The 19,185-nt window shown below is 45.4% G+C and overlaps 1 protein-coding gene across 8 annotated transcripts in view; it reads right to left on the reverse strand.

The window, feature by feature from the left end:
- Positions 1-291: 291 nt before the first annotated feature.
- GMEB1 (glucocorticoid modulatory element binding protein 1) overlaps positions 292-19,185 on the reverse strand; it is a 49,587-nt gene continuing 30,693 nt past the window's right edge. For 6 of the 8 annotated variants that reach the window (XM_024235438.3, XM_024235432.3, XM_063713877.1 and 3 more), the window contains 4 exons: positions 16,600-16,731; positions 14,841-14,978; positions 8,554-8,676; positions 292-4,431 (listed from right to left, as the gene is read on the reverse strand). In XM_024235438.3, coding sequence (XP_024091206.1) covers positions 3,731-4,431; positions 8,554-8,676; positions 14,841-14,978; positions 16,600-16,731 — 1,094 coding nt within the window. In that variant the 3' untranslated portion in view covers positions 292-3,730. The remainder of the gene's footprint in view (positions 4,432-8,553; positions 8,677-14,840; positions 14,979-16,599; positions 16,732-19,185) is intronic. The other 2 variants (XM_063713880.1, XM_054538764.2) reach the window with 1 other exon arrangement.

Here is a 19,185-nt window from a genome sequence, read left to right on the forward strand (position 1 = left end):
AGCATCCTGAGTAATTTTGTCTACAAGTGTGAGCCACAAGACTTGACTAATTTTTACATTTTTTTGAAGAGATGGGGTCTGGCTATGTTGACCAGGCTAGTCTTAAACTCTTGGCCTCAAGCAATTCTGCCTCAGCTTCTGAAAGTGCTTGGATTCTAGGTGTGAGCCACCGTGCCTGGCTGAAATATGTATTTCTTAACTCCAGACATCTGCAGTATGAATTCCTTAAGTGCAAGGACTATGTCTTCATCTCTCTACTGTCAGTGCCTAGCACAAAGCCTGGCACATAGATGGTTCTTAAAAATGTTTATTCAATGCATGAACAGAAAGATAAATGCCTACTACCAAGTCAGCCTAAGGTTCATTGCAACTGCTTATGCACATACCAATGGCTTGCATATGTCTCACCCCATCTAGGATCATCTAGACCAGGGCTGTAAGGGAACCCACATTCAACAACAGGTGCCATAATATCTAACAATAATGACAGGCTATTGGAAGACCAGGAAAATAACAAAGCTCATGTATTTCACCAGCTGGAAAATTCATCTAGTAAACAGGCTGTTTGAGGAAATCTCTTGACTTTGGAAGCATGATGCACACACTACCTTAAAACCCTACCAATAGCTCTGATGGAGGAAAGAAGGGAACCTGAGCTAGCATGTTGGTATTCACGAGGGCTCTTCTGTCCTGAATTGGTCCTCTCATCTCTGGGAAAGAGAAAAGTGTCCCTAAAAACCACAATAGGGATGAGATGTGCCTTCCTAGATTCAAGTAGATTCAGTCTTAGATAGCAATTTTGTTTTTGTTTATGTAGCAACAGAAAACCTAAACAAGCAGGAAATAAAAGCTACTTCCCTCACTAAAGATATATTAAGGGCCAAATATTTGTTCTAAATTGATTGCTAAGTCTATTAGATATTTTGAAAAGAAAAATAAAACCCCAGGCTATTTAAAAACTAAAATCTACAACTGTATGGAGTTCATAAATCTCATTCTTAAGAGTCACCTTCAGGCTGGGTGCAGTGGCTCATGCCTGTAATCCCAACACTTTGGGAGGCCGAGGCGGGTGGATCGTTTGAGGCCAGGAGTTCGAGACCAGCCTGGCCAACATGGCGAAACCCCGTCTCTACTAAAAATACAAAAATTACCCGGGCGTGGTGCTGGGAGCCTGTAATCCCAGCTACTCAGGAGGCTGAGGCAGGAGAATCACTTGAACCAAGGAGGCGGAGGTTGCAGTGAGCTGAGATCACACCATTGCACTCCAGCCTGGGCTACAGAGCGAGACTCCATCTCAAAAAGAAAAAAAAAAAAGAGTAACCTTCCCATGTTACAGGGTTTCTTTGACTACATACAGCCATCTGAGGGATGGAGAATGCAACTTTTACTTGCTCGATGGGGTTTCCAACATCTGTTGGAAGAAACATGGCTTCTGATAGGTGCCTTCTTAAAAATAAAAAAGAAAAAAAAAACTACAGGTCAAAGTTTTGTTTTTAATAAAAATATTCCTCCCACTCTTAAGGTGTGTGCTTTCTTTTTTGACCTATTTTTCCTTTAATTTGTCTGTAGTTTCCCTGTATCCCTATATTTTTCCTAGTGCAGTAAACAATGCAATAAAAGAAATAAAAACCAGGGTCCACTCTTGCCCCAAACACTGAAGAGGGTCAAAGAGAAGAAATCACAGCACGGAAAATGGCCCAGCTCTAAATATACAAACAACATTAAAAACAAAACAAAACAAAATAACCCCCCCCAAGACATTATTATTGACATTCCTGGTACATTTCCTATAATATAATGTTGCAGACAATGCTTCTTTCCCAGGGAGTCCAGCTCACTCAAGAGACATCTAGTCGGTGCCTCAGGAAAGCCTGGGGGTGTTGAGTCCTTTGCCAAGCCTAAAGCTTTTTATGATCTCAGTATCTCACAGAAACATCTGTGGTATAAATGAATCTAAAAGGGGATGAAGGCAGGCAGGCACCTGTCACTGTTCTCCAAATCAGCCAAAAAGCTGAAGAGCGTGGGTTCTAGGAGACAGATGCCATTAAGAGTTGAGGGATGGAGGGCAGAACAAGAGGAAGCACCAAATGAGTGGCTGCTTTTGGTTCCAAAGCCAAAAAAATGGCCCCACCAAAAATGGCAGCTGGTTTGATTGAGGAACTCCCTGCTCTTGGATCCATGCAATGAAAATGATGGCCTTGGAGCCCCATCCCTGTGACAGCCACAGTCCAAGAACCAGAGCAATTTACATCACATCGCACAGTTTCAAATGAATGGACTGGTACTAGTTTAGGAGGGTGAGTGCTTTGACAAAGTGTGGAACAAGGTAAGCTATTACCTTGAACCCCAAAGCACAGCCGCAGCATCCTTGGCTTTCCATTTCTTTCTTTTCTTTTTTTTTTTGAGAAGGAGTTTCGCTCTTCTCGCCCAGGCTAGAGTGCAATGGCATGATCTCAGCTCACTGCAACCTCCGCCTCCCAGGTTCAAGCAATTCTCCTGCCTCAGCCTCCCAAGTAGCTGGGATCACAGGCGCCCGCCACCATGCCCAGCTAATTTTTTTTTTTGTATTTTTAGTAGAGACGGGGTTTCACCATGTTGGCCAGGCTGGCCTCAAACTCCTGACATCAGGTGATTCACCCGCCTCGGCCTCCCAAAGTGCTGGGATTACAGGCATGAGCCACCGCACCCGGCCTTGGCTTTCCATTTCTGCAAAACCACAGGCCACTGCTGCCACTTCCTCTGTGGAGATGTACCTTCCACTTATTACCACCCTCTTCTCAAAATGGCACTCACGGTACTAACTTTTGGAGATCTCCAGAGGCGTCAGTTGCACCTCTGGAAGTAAGATGGTTTCCCTGCCCCATACTTGCCAAAGCACTTCTTTTTTTTTTTTTTTTTTTTTCTGAGACGGAGTCTCGCTCTTGTTGCCCAGGCTGGAGTGCAGTGGTGCGATCTTGGCTCACTGCAACCTCTGCCTTCCCAGGTTCAAGCAATTCTCCTGCCTTGGCCTCCCGAATAGCTGGGATTACAGGCTCCCGCCACCACACCCGGCTAATTTTTTTTTGTATTTTTAGTAGATACGGGGTTTCACCACGTTGGCCAGGCTGGTCTCAAACTCCTGACCTCGTGATCCGCCCGCCTCGGCCTCCCAAAGTGCTGGGATTACAGGCGTGAGCCACCACGCCCGGCTAGCACTTCCCTTTTTAAGCTAGTGCTGGCATGCCACCTTCCCCTCAAAGCAGAGTCAACTTCCTTTTGTTTGAGAGTTTTGTACTGACCTCTGTAGGCCCTTTTCAGGATATAAAATAAAGTGCCCTTCAGCATCCACATGCGATTGGGTTGCCTTCCAGTGTCAGATCTGTGTTCCAGAGTTTGGTCAATGCATCTTTACAAGAATAAAACCACATGCCTACACACACAGACGAGCCTGGAAATGGCTTTCTGGACAGGGTTACTCGTTATCTTGACAATTCCCCTAAAAGAAATTACTTTCTTGGTGTAAGATGATTAGGACATTGAATGACCTACTCTCAACTTCTGGAAGGGCAGCTTGTTTTGTCCATTTTTCAATGAGGGAGTGGGAAGAACCCAACATTTTCAGTTACAACAATAAGATTTTGTTTTTTTTAAAAAAAAGGGTCCTATGTGGAAATGAGTGGGACAATGATAAAAATAAACAAATAATTAAAATTCCAAATCAAAACATAACTCCTGGCCCTGAGATCCCCAGTTAATCCTCTAAGACCACAATCTCCACATTGTGAACTTGATGCTGGTGTTCTTCCATCTCAGCCACAACTTTCTCCTCAGTCCTCAGCTCTGTCTCCAAGATGACTGCTTTGCCCTCAGTATCTTCAGCTTCTGGGTCTGGGGCTGGATCAATCTCAATGATGGTCTGCCCATCCTCTGAGGTGCTTTCAACAGCCTGAATTGCCGAGGTTAGGCCGGACTCCATGGCCACCAATTCCACAGGGCTAACCATGGTGGTCATGTTGCCCAGTGTACTCCCATCCTGCATGGCAGTAGAGCTCAGCAGTGCCAAGCTAGATGAAGGGTGGATGGTCACTGTGTCTGGTGAGCTGCTCTTGGCAGAGGAGACCACTGTGGCATAGCGGAAGAGCTGAGGGCCAGAAGGCAGTGTGTGGACAGTCACAGGACTGGAGCCCTGGCTGAGGGTGGCCACTGGAATATTGCCCATGGAAAATGACTGACCCACTGGGGTGATGGTGATGGGTGAGATGACTGTGAACTGAGGCTGCTGGACAGGAGGAGAAGGGCTCAAGACAGTGGTGGAGGCTGGCCGCTGGAGCCGGGGCCTTTTTGGAGGCTTAGGAGTGCTCACAGGCATCAGTACCACATTTTGAACTGTCTGAGATTTCAGCCTGTGATCCTGGGCTTGCTTCTTCTGCTCCTCCAACTGGCGTTCCAAGTCTATGGAAAAAAAGAAAAGACTTTGTGTAGAGGGAAGTAAAATCTTGGGAGCATTAAACTGACAGTCAGGAGACCTGGTGTCTCTGTCTGGTTTTGTTATGAAGTAGCCTCAGGAAAGTTGTGATACTGTTTTCTTTCTTGTGTTTATTTCGGGGGCAGAGTCTTGTTATGTTGCCTAGGCTGGAGGGTAGTGGCTATTCACAGGTGCTATCATTGCGCACTATAGCCTCGAACTTCTGGCCTCAAGCGATCCACCACCTCACCTTCCCAAAGTGTTGGGATTACAGGCATAAGCCAGTGCGCCCAGCTGGCACAGTCCCTTGGAACTCTCATGGACCTACAAAGGAGCTACAATGGCCACACCAAAAAACAGCGATTTTCGAACTATCCTTCAAGGTAAGACTGCCTTGCTGCATTGACTGGAAAACTCCTTTGCTGGTGACTCAAATAGCCACAGTTTACAATTATTGCCTAGGAAGGTCTACAGAAAGTTACAGAAGAAGTCCCTAAAAATTACAGAACTAAAAGAGGTCTTAAGAGCTCAAACAAATTCATTTTGACAGGGATCCAGAGAGGGAAAGTGACTAATTTAAGGTTATGAAGATTGGGCCAGGACAATGGTCAACTTGGTTGCTTTTGCATTACAGTACGCCTATCACTATCCCTCTCCCAAGTGACCAGTCCAACCTTAGGTGACCACTGGTAAGTTAGCTTCTACAATGGAACCTATTACTTAGTACCTGATAAGCATCCAAGAAAGAATCAGTTACACTTGTAGTACACTTTGCTCCCTATGCGTGATATTGTGATATAATAAGAAATACATATTTAGTCTCTACTCCTGGATCCTGGCACACAGCTCCTAAAACACATGGATCTCCAGAACGGTAAATGTCTTTTTTTTTTTTCTGAGATGGAGTCTCGCTCTGTCGCCCAGGCTGCAGTGCAGTGGTGCGATCTTGGTTCACTGCAAGCTCTGCTTCCCAGGTTCAAGCGATTCTCTTGCCTCAGCCTCCTGAGTAGCTGGGACTACAGGCGCCCGCCACCGCGCCCGGCTAATTTTTTTTTTTTTTGTATTTTAGTAGAGACAGGGTTTCACCGTGTTAGCCAGGATGGTCTCAATCTCCTGACCTCGTGATCCGCCCGCCTAGGCCTCCCAAATTGCTGGGATTACAGGCGTGAGCCACCATGCCCGGCCCAGAGTGGTAAATGTCTTTATATCTTTTTTTTTTTTTTTTTGAGACACAGTCTCACTCTATCGCCAGGCTGGAGTGCGATGGCATGATCTTGGCTCACTGCAACCTCCGCCTCCAGGGTTCAAGCGATTCTCCTGCCTCAGCCTCCCAAGTAGATGGGATTACAGGCATGCACCACCATACCCAGCTAATATTTGTATTTTTAGTAGAGATGGGGTTTCACCATGTTGGCCAGGATGATTTCAATCTCTTGACCTCATGAACCGCCCACCTTGGCCTCCCAAAGTGCTGGGATTACAGGCGTGAGCCACTGTGCCCGGCCTAAATGTCTTTATATCTTAATGAGATGACTGGTATCTGGGAATCCTTAGATAGATTCAAGACGGGGGCTGGTCACCAGAAAGATCCAGACATGATTAAAGACTAGGACTTTCAGCCCTCCCCACCAACCTCCAAGGAGTGGAGAGAGGCTGTAGGTTGATTACCAATGGCCAATGAGGTAATCAATCATACCTATGTAACGAAGCCTCCATAAAACCTCAGAAGTACAGGGTTCAGAGAGCTTCAGATTGTTGGAGGTTCCTGACAGTGGCGTGACTACAGAGTGCATGGAAGTCCCACTCTCCTTCCCACCTTGTCCCATGCATCTCTTCCATCTGGTTATTCATCTGTATCCTCTGTAATAACCTTTATAATAAACCCAATAAACATTGAGTAACTACTTCTCTGAGTTCTGTGAGCCACCTTAGCAAATTAATCAAATGCAAGAAGGTGATTGTGGGAACCCCAATTTATAGCCAGTTGGTCAGAAGCACAGGTCATTTGCAGTTTGCCTTCAACAATTAATCAAAAAAAAGAAAAAAAAAGCACAGGTCACAACCTGGGGCTGAATGGGAGGCAGTCTTTTGGGACTGAGCCTTACCTGTGTGATCTGATGCTATCTCCAGGGGGATAGTATCAGAATTGAACTGAATTATATAATACCCAGTCAGTGTCCACTGGAGAGCTGATTGCTCGGTATATGCAGAAAAACCCCTACACATCTGATCACAGAAGTGTTCTGTTCTGTACTGAGTGTATGAGCGTAGGAAAAACACTTTGGTTTTTCCAATGACTTATACTATAAAACACCAAGAGCGGCCAGGCACACTGGCTCACGCCTGTAATCCCAGCACTTTGGGAGGCCGAGGCAGGTGGAGCACCTGAGGTCAGGAGTTCAGACCAGCCTGACCAACATGGAAAAACTCCGTCTCTACTAAAAATACAAAATTAGCCAGGCGTGGTACCGCATGCCTGTAATCCCAGCTAGTTGGGAGTCTAAGGCAGGAGAATCGCTTGAACTTGGGAAGTGGAGGTTGCAGTTAGCTGAGATTGCACCATTGCACTCCAGCCCAGGCAACAAGAGCGAAACTCTGTCTCTAAATAAATAAATAAATAAATAAGGCTGGGCGTGGTGGCTCACGCCTGTAATCCCAGCATTTTGGGAGGCCGAGGCAGGCAGATCACCTGAGGTCGGGAGTTTGAGACCAGCCTGACCAACATGGTGAAACCCCGTCTCCATTAAAAATACAAAATTAGCCGGGCGTGGTGGCGCATGCCTGTAATCCCAGCTACTCAGGTGACTGAGGCAGAAGAATCGCTTGAACCCAGCAGGCAGAGGTTGCAGTGAGCCGAGATTACGTCACTGCACTCCAGCCTGGGCAACAAGAGTGAAACTCCGTCTCAAAAAACAAAAATAAAATAAATAAATAAATAAATGTCATCCCTAGAAGAAAGTCCGGGTATAATACTGAGTAGCAACTTGAAAAATATTAATAGGGCTGAGCACAATGGCTCACACTAATAATCCCAGCACTTTGGGAGGCTGAGTTGGGTGGATAACTTGAGTCCAGGAGTTTGAGACCAGCCTGGGCAATGTGGTAAAACTCCATCTCTACCAAAAATACAAAACAGCTGGGCATGGTGGTACAGGCCTGTAGTCCCAGCTATTCAGGAGGCTGAGGTGGGAGGGTCACCTGAGCTCGGGGAAGGTCAAAGTTGCAGTGAGCTGTGATTGTGCCACTGCACTCCAGCCTCAGTGACAGAGTGAGACCCTGTCTCAAAAACAAACAAACAAAAAGAAAAATATGTCATGATGAAAAAAAGCAGAAAACAAAACTTTATGTATACAATGATTAAAAATATCTGAAAAAATAATAAACACAAGGGACCAAAAGCCTGTATTTCTAACAAAAACCAGTTTTCTGATGGTTTAAAGGTTTTTTCTTTTTTTTTTTTTTTTTGAGACAGAGTCTCATTCTTGTTGCTCAGGATGGAGTACAATGGCACTATTTTGGCTCACTGAAACCTCCGCCTCCCGGGTTCACACCCTTCTCCTGCCTCAGCCTCCCGAGCAGCTGGGACTACAGGCACGCGCCACCACATCCAGGTAATTTTTGTATTTCTAGTAGAGACAGGGTTTCACCATGTTGGCCAGGATTGTCTCAATCTCTTGACCTCGTGATCTGTCTGCCTCAGTCCCCCAAAGTGCTGGGATTACACAAAATTTCTGATTACCACAAATAACGAAGAAAGTGCTAAATTTATATCTACCAAAAGATGCAGTATCAATAATGTAAAAAAGACAAAGACCAGTTTGTGTCTTCTGCCACCAATGTTATTGAATTAATGGAGCAATCTAAGAGACATCTTAATCCTCCACAAGATACAGAAGGGGGACTATGATGTCAGCTTCCTTCTTTTTTTCCTTTGTGCTTCTTTTGTTTCTCATCAATCTACCTCACCTGCGGCTTTTTTTTATTTTTAAAAGCAAAATCTGATACTATTAAAAAAAAAAAAAAGTTACCCCAACAAAAGTCAACAAGAAAATGGGAAGACAAGAATATTAGCATGATATCACCAAAGAAGAGAGATAAGTTATACATACCTGTCAGAGTATAGAGAAACTGTTCTTCTCCCTGCTCTACTTGGTTCCTTCTGTTATCTAAAACCTTCTTGACTGTGTCCATTAGGCCAAATGTGTGTGCTACATTGTTGAGAACAGCAGCATCTATTTAAAACAAAAGACATGCCTGTCCAGTTAAAACAGATATGTTCCACCACTCTCCATTGTGCTGTTTATAAATATGAAACAACCAGAAATTATGGGACTCTCCTAACTGCATTTTAACACATTTTTAACAAAGATTTATTACATGTATAATGAATACTGGTTTGATTGTTATATTTTTGTAAATCTTTCCATATAAGTAAATACAAAGATCAGGCTGGGCATGGTGGCACATGCCTGTAATCCCAACACTTTGGGAGGCCAAGGTGGGAGGACTGCTTGAGGCCAGGAGCTCAAGACCAGCCTGGGCAACATAGTGAGACCCCTGTCTCTACTTACATAAATTTGAAACAATTTTTTTTCCTTTTTTTGGAGACAGAGTCTTGCTCTGTCCCCCAGGCTGGAGTGCAGTGGCACAATCTCGGCTCATTGCAACCTCCACCTCCTGGGTTCAAGCGATTATCCTGCCTCAGCCTCCCGAGTAACTGGGACTACAGGCGCCTGCCACCACGCCTGCCTAATTTTTGTAGTTTTAGTAGAGATGGGGTTTCACCACATTGGCCAGGCTGGTCTCGAACTCCTGACCTTTTGATCCACCCACCTCAGCCTTCTAAAGTGCTGGGATTACAGGCACTAGCCACCGCACCCGGCCAGGAAATTGAAAAAATTTTAAGGCCAGGAGCAGTGGCTCACATTTGTAATCCTAGTCTCTAACAAAAATACAAAAATTAGCTGGGTAAAAAAAAAATAATAATCATAAATAAATAAATAATAAAAAAAATTAGCTGGGTGTGGTGGCATGTGCCTGTAATCCCAGCTACATGGGAAGCAGCTGAGGCAGAAGAATTACTTGAACCCAGGAGGCAGACATTGCAGTGAACCAAGATCGTGCCACTGCACTCCAGCCTGGGAGACAGGGCCAGATTCCATCTCAAAAAAAATTTTTTTTTTAATATCTTGCATCTGTTTATAGTTCTGACTTTAGGTTTTGAAAACATGGTCCCTGTACTAGACAGAGTTAACGTTCATCTCAGTTTTGCTATTTCCCATATGTGCAACCTTTGGTAAATCAATTCATTCTTCACTTTTCTCATCTAAAATGAATGGGATTAATAACACTTACTCTGCAAAATAGACATGAAGATTAGAAATATATTTTAAGTGTCAAACATGGGGATTGGGCATGCAAGATTATTATTTTTATTATTATTATTTTTTTGAGATGGAGTCTCACTCTGTCACCCAGGCTGGAGTGCAGTGACGCAATCTTGGCTCCCTGCAAGCTCTGCCTCCCAGGTTCAAGCGATTTGACTGCCTCAGCCTCCTGAGTAGCTGGGATTACAGGTGCACGCCACCATGCCTGGCTAATTTTTGTATTTTTTTTTTCTGAGATGGAGTCTTGCTCTGTCACCCAGGCTGGAGTGCAGTGGCGCAATCTCGGCTCACTGCAAGCTCCATCTCCCGGGCTCACACCATTCTGCCTCAGCCTCCTCAGTAGCTGGGATTACAGGCCCCCGCCACCATGCCTGGCTAATTTTTTTTGCATTTTTTAGAAGAGATAGGGTTTCACCATGTTAGCCAAGATGGTCTCGATCTCCTGACCTCGTGATCTGCCCGCCTCGGCCTCCCAAAGTGCTGGGATTACAGGCGTGAGCCACCTCGACCGGCCTAATTTTTGTATTTTTATTAGAGACGGGATTTCACCATGTTGCCCAGGCTGATCTCGAACTCCTGACCTCAAGTGATTCACCTGCTTCAGCCTCCCAAAGTGCTGGGCGCGGTGGCTCCCCTCTGTAATCCCAGCCCTTTGGGAGGCCGAGGTGGGTGGATCACCAGCCTGACCAATATGGTGAAACCCCGTTGCTACTAAATACAAAAAAATACAAAAAATTGGCCGGGTGTGGCGGTGCACGCCTATAGTCCCAGCAATTTGGGAGTCTGAGGCAGGAGGATTTCTTGAACCCGCGAAGCAGAGGTTGCAGTGAGCCAAGATTGCACCACTGCGCTCCAGCCTGGGAAACAACAGCGAAACTCTGTCTCAAAAAAACAAAATTGGGCCAGGCACGGTGGCTCACGCCTGTAATCCCAGCACTTTGGGAGGCCGAGGTGGGTGGATCACGAGGTCAGGAGATTGAGACCATCCTGGCTAACACAGTGAAACCCCGCCTCTACTAAAAATATGAAAAATTAGCCGGGCGTGGTGGCAGGCACCTGTAGTACCAGCTACTCAGGAGGCTGAGGCAGGAGAATGGTGTGAACCTGGGAGGTGGAGCTTGCAGTAAGCTGAGATTGCACCACTGCACTCCAGCCTGGGTGACAGAGCGAGGTGTGGTGGCTCACGCCTATAATCCCAGCACTTTGGGAGGCTGAGCCAGGTGGATTGCTTGAGCACAGGAGTTTGAGACCAGCCTGGGCAATATGGCAAAACCCTGTCTCTACAAAAACTACAAATATTAGCCAGGTGTGGTGGTATGTGCCTGTAGTCCCAGCTACTTGGCAGACTGAGGCAGAAGGATCAATTGAGCCCAGGTGGTTGAGGCTGCAGTGAGCTGTGACTGCATCACTGCACTCTAGCCTGGACAACAGAGCAAGACCCTGTCTGTCTCCAAAAAAAAAAAAATTGTCAGTATTTGTGTTAATTGCTTCCTTAACTTGGACAACCTCACCTACATTCCCTTCCAGAGTCACCTCACTTGGTCCCATGGTTTGAAATAACACACACATGCTGAGCACTCCCACATGTACATCTCCAACCCTGACCTCTTTCCTGTATTCCACATTCATACTTCTGTGTAGATGAGTGACATCTCTATTTGATGGTCTAATAGTCATCTCAATTTAAGAGGTAAAACTAATTTTGATTTCCTCTCTAAACCTGTTCCTCTCCCAGTGGCCTTCATCTCAGTAAATGGCATCACCACTCACAGCTCAGGCCAAAAATGTGTGAATCATCCCGGTATCTTTCTTTCTCTTTCATCCTGCCTCAAATCCATCACCAAGACTTGGCAGTTCGACATTCAAAACACATTCTCAATCTAATCACTTCTTCCTAAGTTTACCGCTACCCACTCTAATCCATGATACATTATCTCTTGCTTGGACTAATTCCTTTAAGAGCTTCCCAACTGGTCTTGTTTCTACTCTTTCCCCATAAAAGTCTACTCTCCACACAGCAACCAGAACAATCTCTTAAAAATACAAATCTGGCCAGGCACAGTGGCTTGCGCCTGTAATCCCAGCACTTTGGGAGGCCGAGGCAGGCAGATCACGAGGTCAGGAGATCTAGATCATGCTGGCTAACACAGTGAAACCCCGTCTCTACCAAAAATATAAAAAATTAGCCAGGCGTGGTGGCTGGCACCTGTAGTCCCAGCTATTCGGGAGGCTGAGACAGGAGAATGCTGTGAACCTGGGGGGTGGAGCTTGCAGTGAGCCGAGATCGCATCGCTGCACTCCAGCCTGGGAGACAGCAAGACTCTGTCTCAAAAAAAAAAAAAAAAAAAAAAAAAAAAACAAATCTGGAGGCCAGGCACGGTGGCTCACGCCTGTAATCCCAGCACTTTTGGAGGCCAAGACAGGTGGATTACCTGAGGTCAGGAGTTCAGGACGAGCCTGGCCAACATGGTGAAACCCCATCTCTACTAAAAATACAAAAAACCTAGCCGGGCATAGTGGTATGTGCCTGTAATCCCAGCTAGTCAGGCGGCTGAGACAGGAGAATCGCTTGAACTTGGGAGGTGGAGGTTGCAGTGAGCCAAGATCACGCCACTGCACTCCAGCCTGGGCAACAGAGTGAGACTCTGTCTCTAAATAAATAAATAAGAATTCACTGAATACACAAGGTCTCATCTCATCACAATCCCATTTCTTTTCTTTTTTTTTTTTTTTTTGAGACGGACTCTCGCTCTGTCACCCAGGCTGGAGCGCAATGGTGTGATCTCCACTCACTGCCACCTCCACCTGCCGGGTTCAAGCGATTCTCCCACCTCAGCCTCCTGAGTAGCTGGGATTACAGGCACCTGCCATCATGCCTCACTAATTTTTGTATTTTTGTAGAGACAGGGTTTCACCATGCTGGCCAGACTGGTCTTGACTTCCTGATCTCAGGTGATCCACCTGCCTTAGCCTCCCAAAGTGCTGGGATTACAGGCGTGAGCCACAACGCCTGGCCCATAACCCCATTTCTATTAGATTAGAATATCCTTTTACATTCTGCACAGCAGCACCCTGAAAGTATTCAGAAACAGCTATAAGTGAACACAAGTTCAGAAAGCCTTAAATTAATAGGATACGAGAATAATCTTTATTTATTTATTTATTTATTTATTTTTTTGAGACGGAGTCTCTCACTCTTCCGCTTGGGCCAGACTGCAGTGGCACTATCTCTACTCACTGCAAGTTCTGCCTCCCAGGTTCACGCCATTCTCCTGCCTAAGCCTCTTGAGTAGCTGAGACTACAGGCGTCCGCCACCGCACCCGGCTAATTTTCTGTATTTTTAGTAGAGACAGGGTTTCACCGTGTTAGCCAGGATGGTCTCGATCTCCTGACCTCGTGATCCGCCTGCCTCGGCCTCCCAAAGTGCTGGGATTACAGGCGTGAGCCACCGCGCCCGGCCCGATATGAGAATAATCTAAAAGCAAGTGGATTTCTCCAATTTTCAGACTCTTTCTCTATATATACACATAGTGGACATACACACATAATGAGTGTATACAGAGTCTGAAAATACATATATAGGCTGGGCGCGGTGGCTCATGCCTATAATCCCAGCACTTTGGGAGGCCGAGGCGGGCGGATCACCCAAGGTCAGGAGTTTGAGACCAGCTTGGCCAACATGGTGAAACCTCATCTCTACTAAAAATACAAAAAATTAGCCGGGTGTGGTGGCATGCGCCTGTAATCCCAGCTACTCAGGAGTCTAAGGCAAGAGAATCACTTGAACTCAGGAGGTGGAGGTTGCAGTTAGCTGAGATCACGCCACTGCACTCCAGCCTGGGTGACTGAGTGAAACTCTGTCTCAGAAAAAAAAAAAAAAAAACAAGAAAATACATATATCGCAAGACAGAGGATGCTTTCTGTCAGTTTTTTTTTTTGAGATGGAGTCTTGTTCTCTATCACCCAGACTGGTGGGCAGTGGTGTAACCTTGGCTCACTGCAAACCTCCACCTCTTGGGTTCAGCAATTCTCGTGCCACAGCCTCTCAAGTAGCTGGGATTACAGATGTGCACTATACCCAGCTAATTTTTTTTTTTTTTTTGTATTTTTAGTAGAGACAGGTTTTCACTATGTTGGCCAGGCTGGTCTCGAACTCCTGACCTCAAGTAATCCACTGGTCTCGGTCTCCTAATGTACTGGGATTACAGGCGTGAGCTACCACACCTGGCCTGTTTTTTTTTTTTTTTTTTTGAGACAGGGTCTTGCTCTGTCACCCAGGCTGGAGTACAGTCATATGATCATAGCTCACTGCAGCATCAAACTGCTGGGCTCAAGTGATTCTCCTAAGCCTCAGCCTCCCAAGTAGCTGGGACTACAGGCACCCACTACCAACCATACCTGACTAATTTTTAAAAAGTTTTTTGTAGGCCGGGAGCAGTGGCTCATGCCTGTAATCCCAGCACTTTGGGAGGCCGAGGCGGCGGGATCACCTGATGTCAGGAGTTCAAGACCAGCCTGGCCAACATGGCAAAACCCTGTCTCTACTACAAATACAAAAATTAGCCGGATGTGGTGGTGGGCGGCTGTAATCCCAGCTACTCAGGAGGCTGAGGCAGAGAGAATTGCTTAAAACCCAGGAGGCGGAGGTCGCAGTGAGCTGAGATTGCGCCACTGCACTCCAGCCTAGGCGATAGAGCAAGACTCCGTCTCAAAAAAAAAAAAAAAAAAAAAGTTTTTTGTGGAGACAAAGCATCTCACTATGTTGCCCAGACTACTGGCACCATTTATAAAGACAAAAATTACCTGTGGAAAAGCATGGCCAGATCTGAGTTCAAAACCTAGTTATGAACCTTAGACAAGTGACTTAACTTATATGAGCCTTAGTTTCCTTATCTGTAAAATTAAGATAATAATACCTAACATCAGGGTTTTTGCAAGGCTTACAGGACCTGCCTACGGACGTGAGTATTCAATAAATGACTGCTACTGTTAGGATTAGTGCACTTACCTGTGACTTGGAAGGGAGCCTGGATGAGCCGCTGCTGAACTCCCCTGAGCAGCTCCTCTATTTCCTTCTGTATATTGCAGACAACCTCTTCCATCAGCCCTACATCAGCTATTCCTTTCCAGAACATCAAAGTGTCCTCTGGCACAAGAAGGATAAGACAGAGGGTAAAAAAGAGACACTACCTAGATACTTAGGCAAATCTCTACAATGTTAAATTCAAAATTATTTTAACTCAAAATGATTTCTTATTGGGCCATTCCTGAAAAAAGGGAATAAGCTTTGGAATACTAGATGCTTCCCTGAGTGGGCACCCAATTATGTGGCCCCTTCAGCAGCATAGGTGCTTGGGATAATTGCCTCAATTTGTCATTCTCTCAATTTGTCATAGTTCTCACTACAAAGAATAGTCATTTTCCTCCAATAAAAATATTAAATTAAACACTAAATAAACATATTTAACATTAAATATTATTTAATTTTAATTTAAAAATGAGATATTTAATATCATAAAAGTTAAATAGTAAAGAAATTAAATATTAATTAAGATATACTCTCTCTATTCCTATACTTAAGAAAACAAAACAAAACAGTTGGATAGATGGGGCTATAAGCTCTCTGAGGGTGGTGGCTATGTCTTTTCTTTGTTTCTTTTTTTCTGAGACGGAGTTTCGTTCTTGTTGCCCAGGCTGGAGTGCAATGGCGCGATATCAGCTCACTGCAACCTCCACCTCCCAGGTTCAAGTGCTTCTCCTGTCTCAGCCTCCGAGTAGCTGGGATTACAGGCATGCACCACCACACCGGACTAATTTTGTATTTTTAGTAGAGACGGGGTTTCTCCATGTTGGTCAGGCTGGCCTCGAACTCCAGACCTCAGGTGATCCACCCGCCTTGGCCTCCCGAAGTGCTAGGATTACAGGCGTGAGCCACCGCACCTGGCCTGTCTTTTCATCTACGCATCCAGCATCTAACAACAGTGCCAACTAAAAATAGGCAATAATAAATACTTATTAAATGAATAAATAAATGGAGGGTGATGTGAAGCCTCTCTTGGTCCCCTCTAAGTGAATCATCATTAATCACCATGCTCTACAACACTTGCCACCTATTTTTTCCTTCTAATATCTCAAAACTTAGTTTATCTAAGAAATGTGCCAAAGTTGGAGGCAGTCTGATCAGATGAAAAGCATAGACTACGTAGTCACACAGCTAAATTCAGCTCTGACACTTGTTTGTGACTGGTCTTAGGCAAGTTGCTGAACCTTTCTAAATTCTGATTTTTTGGGTTTTTTTGTTTTTTGTTTTTTGGGTTTTTTTTTTGAGACGGAGTCTCAGTTGCCCAGGCTGGAGTGCAGTGGCGCGATCTCGGCTCACTGCAAGCTCCCGAGTAGCTGGGACTATAGGCGCCCGCTACCACGCTCAGCTAATTTTTTTTTGTATTTTTAGTAGAGACGGGGTTTCACTGTGTTAGCCAGGATGGTCTCAATCTCTTGACCTTGTTATCCACCCGCCTTGGCCTCCCAAAGTGCTGGAATTACAGACGTCAGCCACTGCGCCTGGCCAATTCTGATTTCTTTGTGTGTAAAATGTGACTATGCAGGGCTATTGCATGGATTAAAGTAGGATGTTTGTAGCTATAGTTAGTATTTACATGCATGAGAAAATCCAGCAAAAGTAATTAAGAGGTCTTCTGTATCCATGATGATAATGGTGATAAGGGTCACAAGACCCTGCAAGACATGTGAGCCCTATAGAAGAATACCTGAAATTTCCTCTGAGTCTTTCTTTACACCCTCCTCCGTGGCCATGGTGACAGCAGCGGTGAGAGCTGAGTTCCATTCCAGCCCTGCCTCTTCCATGCTCTCTTCTGAGATGGCAATCTGCGTGATGCTACCTAAAAACAGTCCAGTAGAGGTGAGAACAGTGAATTTAATGAAAAAGTTATAGCTATCCTATATCTCATACTCAACAGCTACAAAGACCTTGTTATTTTAACATTCTAGCCTCTTGGCTGCAGGTCCCTATTTTAAAAACTAGCCTCTTAGGTAAGCTAGGATGAATATTGGATTTTCTAAAGAAAACCTGCCTTGCAAAGGAAAATGCTTTCTTACTTTGAATAGAAAGTGAAAGATAACTTACAAAATCACAAAAGAGCAATGTGTTTCCTAGGTAGATATGTTTTTGAAGGAGATTGAAGATAGGCGTTACTACTAGCCTGCCTGCCCCAGACTTACTGAGGGTGAAGAAAGCTTGAAATAATTTAAAAGAAAGGTATAGTGCTTTGCCAAGAGCTCTACTACAAGCAAGTTTGATACTAAGCATCTAACTTATTTATTAGCCTATAAAGAGAAAGTAAAAGAAATGGAGACCATAAAAATCAGATAAGATATTCATGTATAGCAGATTCGCAGAGGGGAAAAAATACCCTTTGCTATTACTTGTATAGTAAGATTTTGACTGGGCGTGGTAGCTCATGCTTGTAACCCTAGCACTTTGGGAGGCTAAGGTGGGCAGATCGCTTGAGCCCAGGAGTCTGAGGCCAGCCTGGGCAACATAGCGAAACCCAGTTTCTATAAAAACTAGCTGGGTGTGGCGGTGCACATCTGTTGTTACAGCTACTCAGGAGGCTGAGGTGGGAGGATCACCTGAGCCCAGGGGGCTTAAGGCTGCAGTAAACCATGATTGTGCCACTGTACTCCAGCCTGGGCGACAGACTAAGAACCTGTCTCAAAAAAAAAGAAAGCTTTTGGCCAGGCACAGTGGCTTATGCCTGTAATCCCAGCACTTTGGGAGGCCGAGGCGGGCGGATCACAAGATCAGGAGATTGAGACCATCCTGGTTAATGCGGTGAAACCCCGTCTCTACTAAAAATACAAAAAATTAGCCGGGTGTGGTGGCGGGCGCCTGTAGTCCCAGCTACTCAGGAGGCTGAGTCAGGAGAATGGCGTGAACCCGGGAGGCGGAGCTTGCAGTGAGCCGAGATTGCGCCACTGGACTCCATCCAGCCTGGGTGACAGAGCGAGACCATCTCAAAAAAAAAAAAAGACAGCTTTTAAACAAAGAGAATCGAGAAAAACCAAACTGATCCAAACAGCAATATAGGAAAGTACGGGCTCTACACACTGGAGGATATCAATCATCAGGCAAAAGATAATCAAGTGAAGGACTTTTAGCCAAATAAAAAGGAAGTACAGTTGTCCCTCAGTATACATGAGGGACCGATTCCTGGACCACCTGCATATATAACCAAATCTGTACATGCTCAAGTCCTAAAGTCAGCCCCGTGGAACCCACATATACGAAAAGTAAAACTCAACACTTCATAGACCCGGGTTTTGCATCCTGCAAATACTGTATTTTCAATCCATGTTTGGTTGAAAAAAAAAATAGCTGCATAAAAGTGGACCCCCACCAATCAAACCCATATTGTTCAAGGGCCAACTGTAAATAGTATTTCACAGTATTTTTCACTTTTCAAGTGAAAGAGTCAAGTGTCCAAATATTCAAACTGCCAGATATTTTATACTTTCCTGAAAGGGATTTAGGTTTCAAGGAATCTGGCCTCTACTCACCCACTGGATACACACAGAATATTAGAACTGACCAAAAGATCTTTTTTTTTTCTGAGACGAAGTCTCTCTTTGTTGCCCAGGCTGAGGTGCAGTGGCATGATCTCGGCTCCAGGTTCAAGTGATTCTCCTGCCTCAGCCTTCTGAGTAGCTGAGATTACAGGCACGCACCACCATGCCCGGCTGATTTTTTTTTTTTTTTTTTCTGAGATGGAGTCTTGCTCTGTCGCCCAGGCTGGAGTGCAGTGGCGCGATCTCGGCTCACTGCAAGCTTCACCTCCCGAGTTCACGCCATTCTTCTGCCTCAGCCTCCGGAGTAGCTGGGACTGCAGGTGCCCACCACCACGACCAGCTAATTTTTTGTATTTTTAGTAGAGACAAGGTTTCACTATGCTAGCCAGGATGGCCTCCATCTCCTGACCTTGTGATCTGCCAGCCTCGGCCTCCCAAAGTGCTGGGGTTACAGGTGTGAGCCACTGCGCCCAGCCATGCCCAGCTAATTTTTATATTTTTAGTAGAGATGGGGTTTCACCACGTTGGTCAGGCTGGTCTCAAACTCCTGACCTCATGATCCACCTGCCTCAGCCTCCCAAAGTGCTGGGATTATAGGCGTGAGCCACCGCGCCCGGCCAAGATCTTTTTTTTTTGAGACAGGGTCTCTTGCTCCTGTCACCTAGGTTGGAGTGCAGGGGCACAATCACAGCTCACTGATAAGTGATCTTCCCACCTCAGTCTCCTTAGTAGCTGGGGCCACAGGCCCACACCGCCATGCTCAGTTA

This window comes from Pongo abelii, chromosome 1 (assembly GCF_028885655.2).
Source record: "Pongo abelii isolate AG06213 chromosome 1, NHGRI_mPonAbe1-v2.0_pri, whole genome shotgun sequence".
In the NCBI taxonomy this organism is placed as follows: domain Eukaryota; kingdom Metazoa; phylum Chordata; class Mammalia; order Primates; family Hominidae; genus Pongo; species Pongo abelii.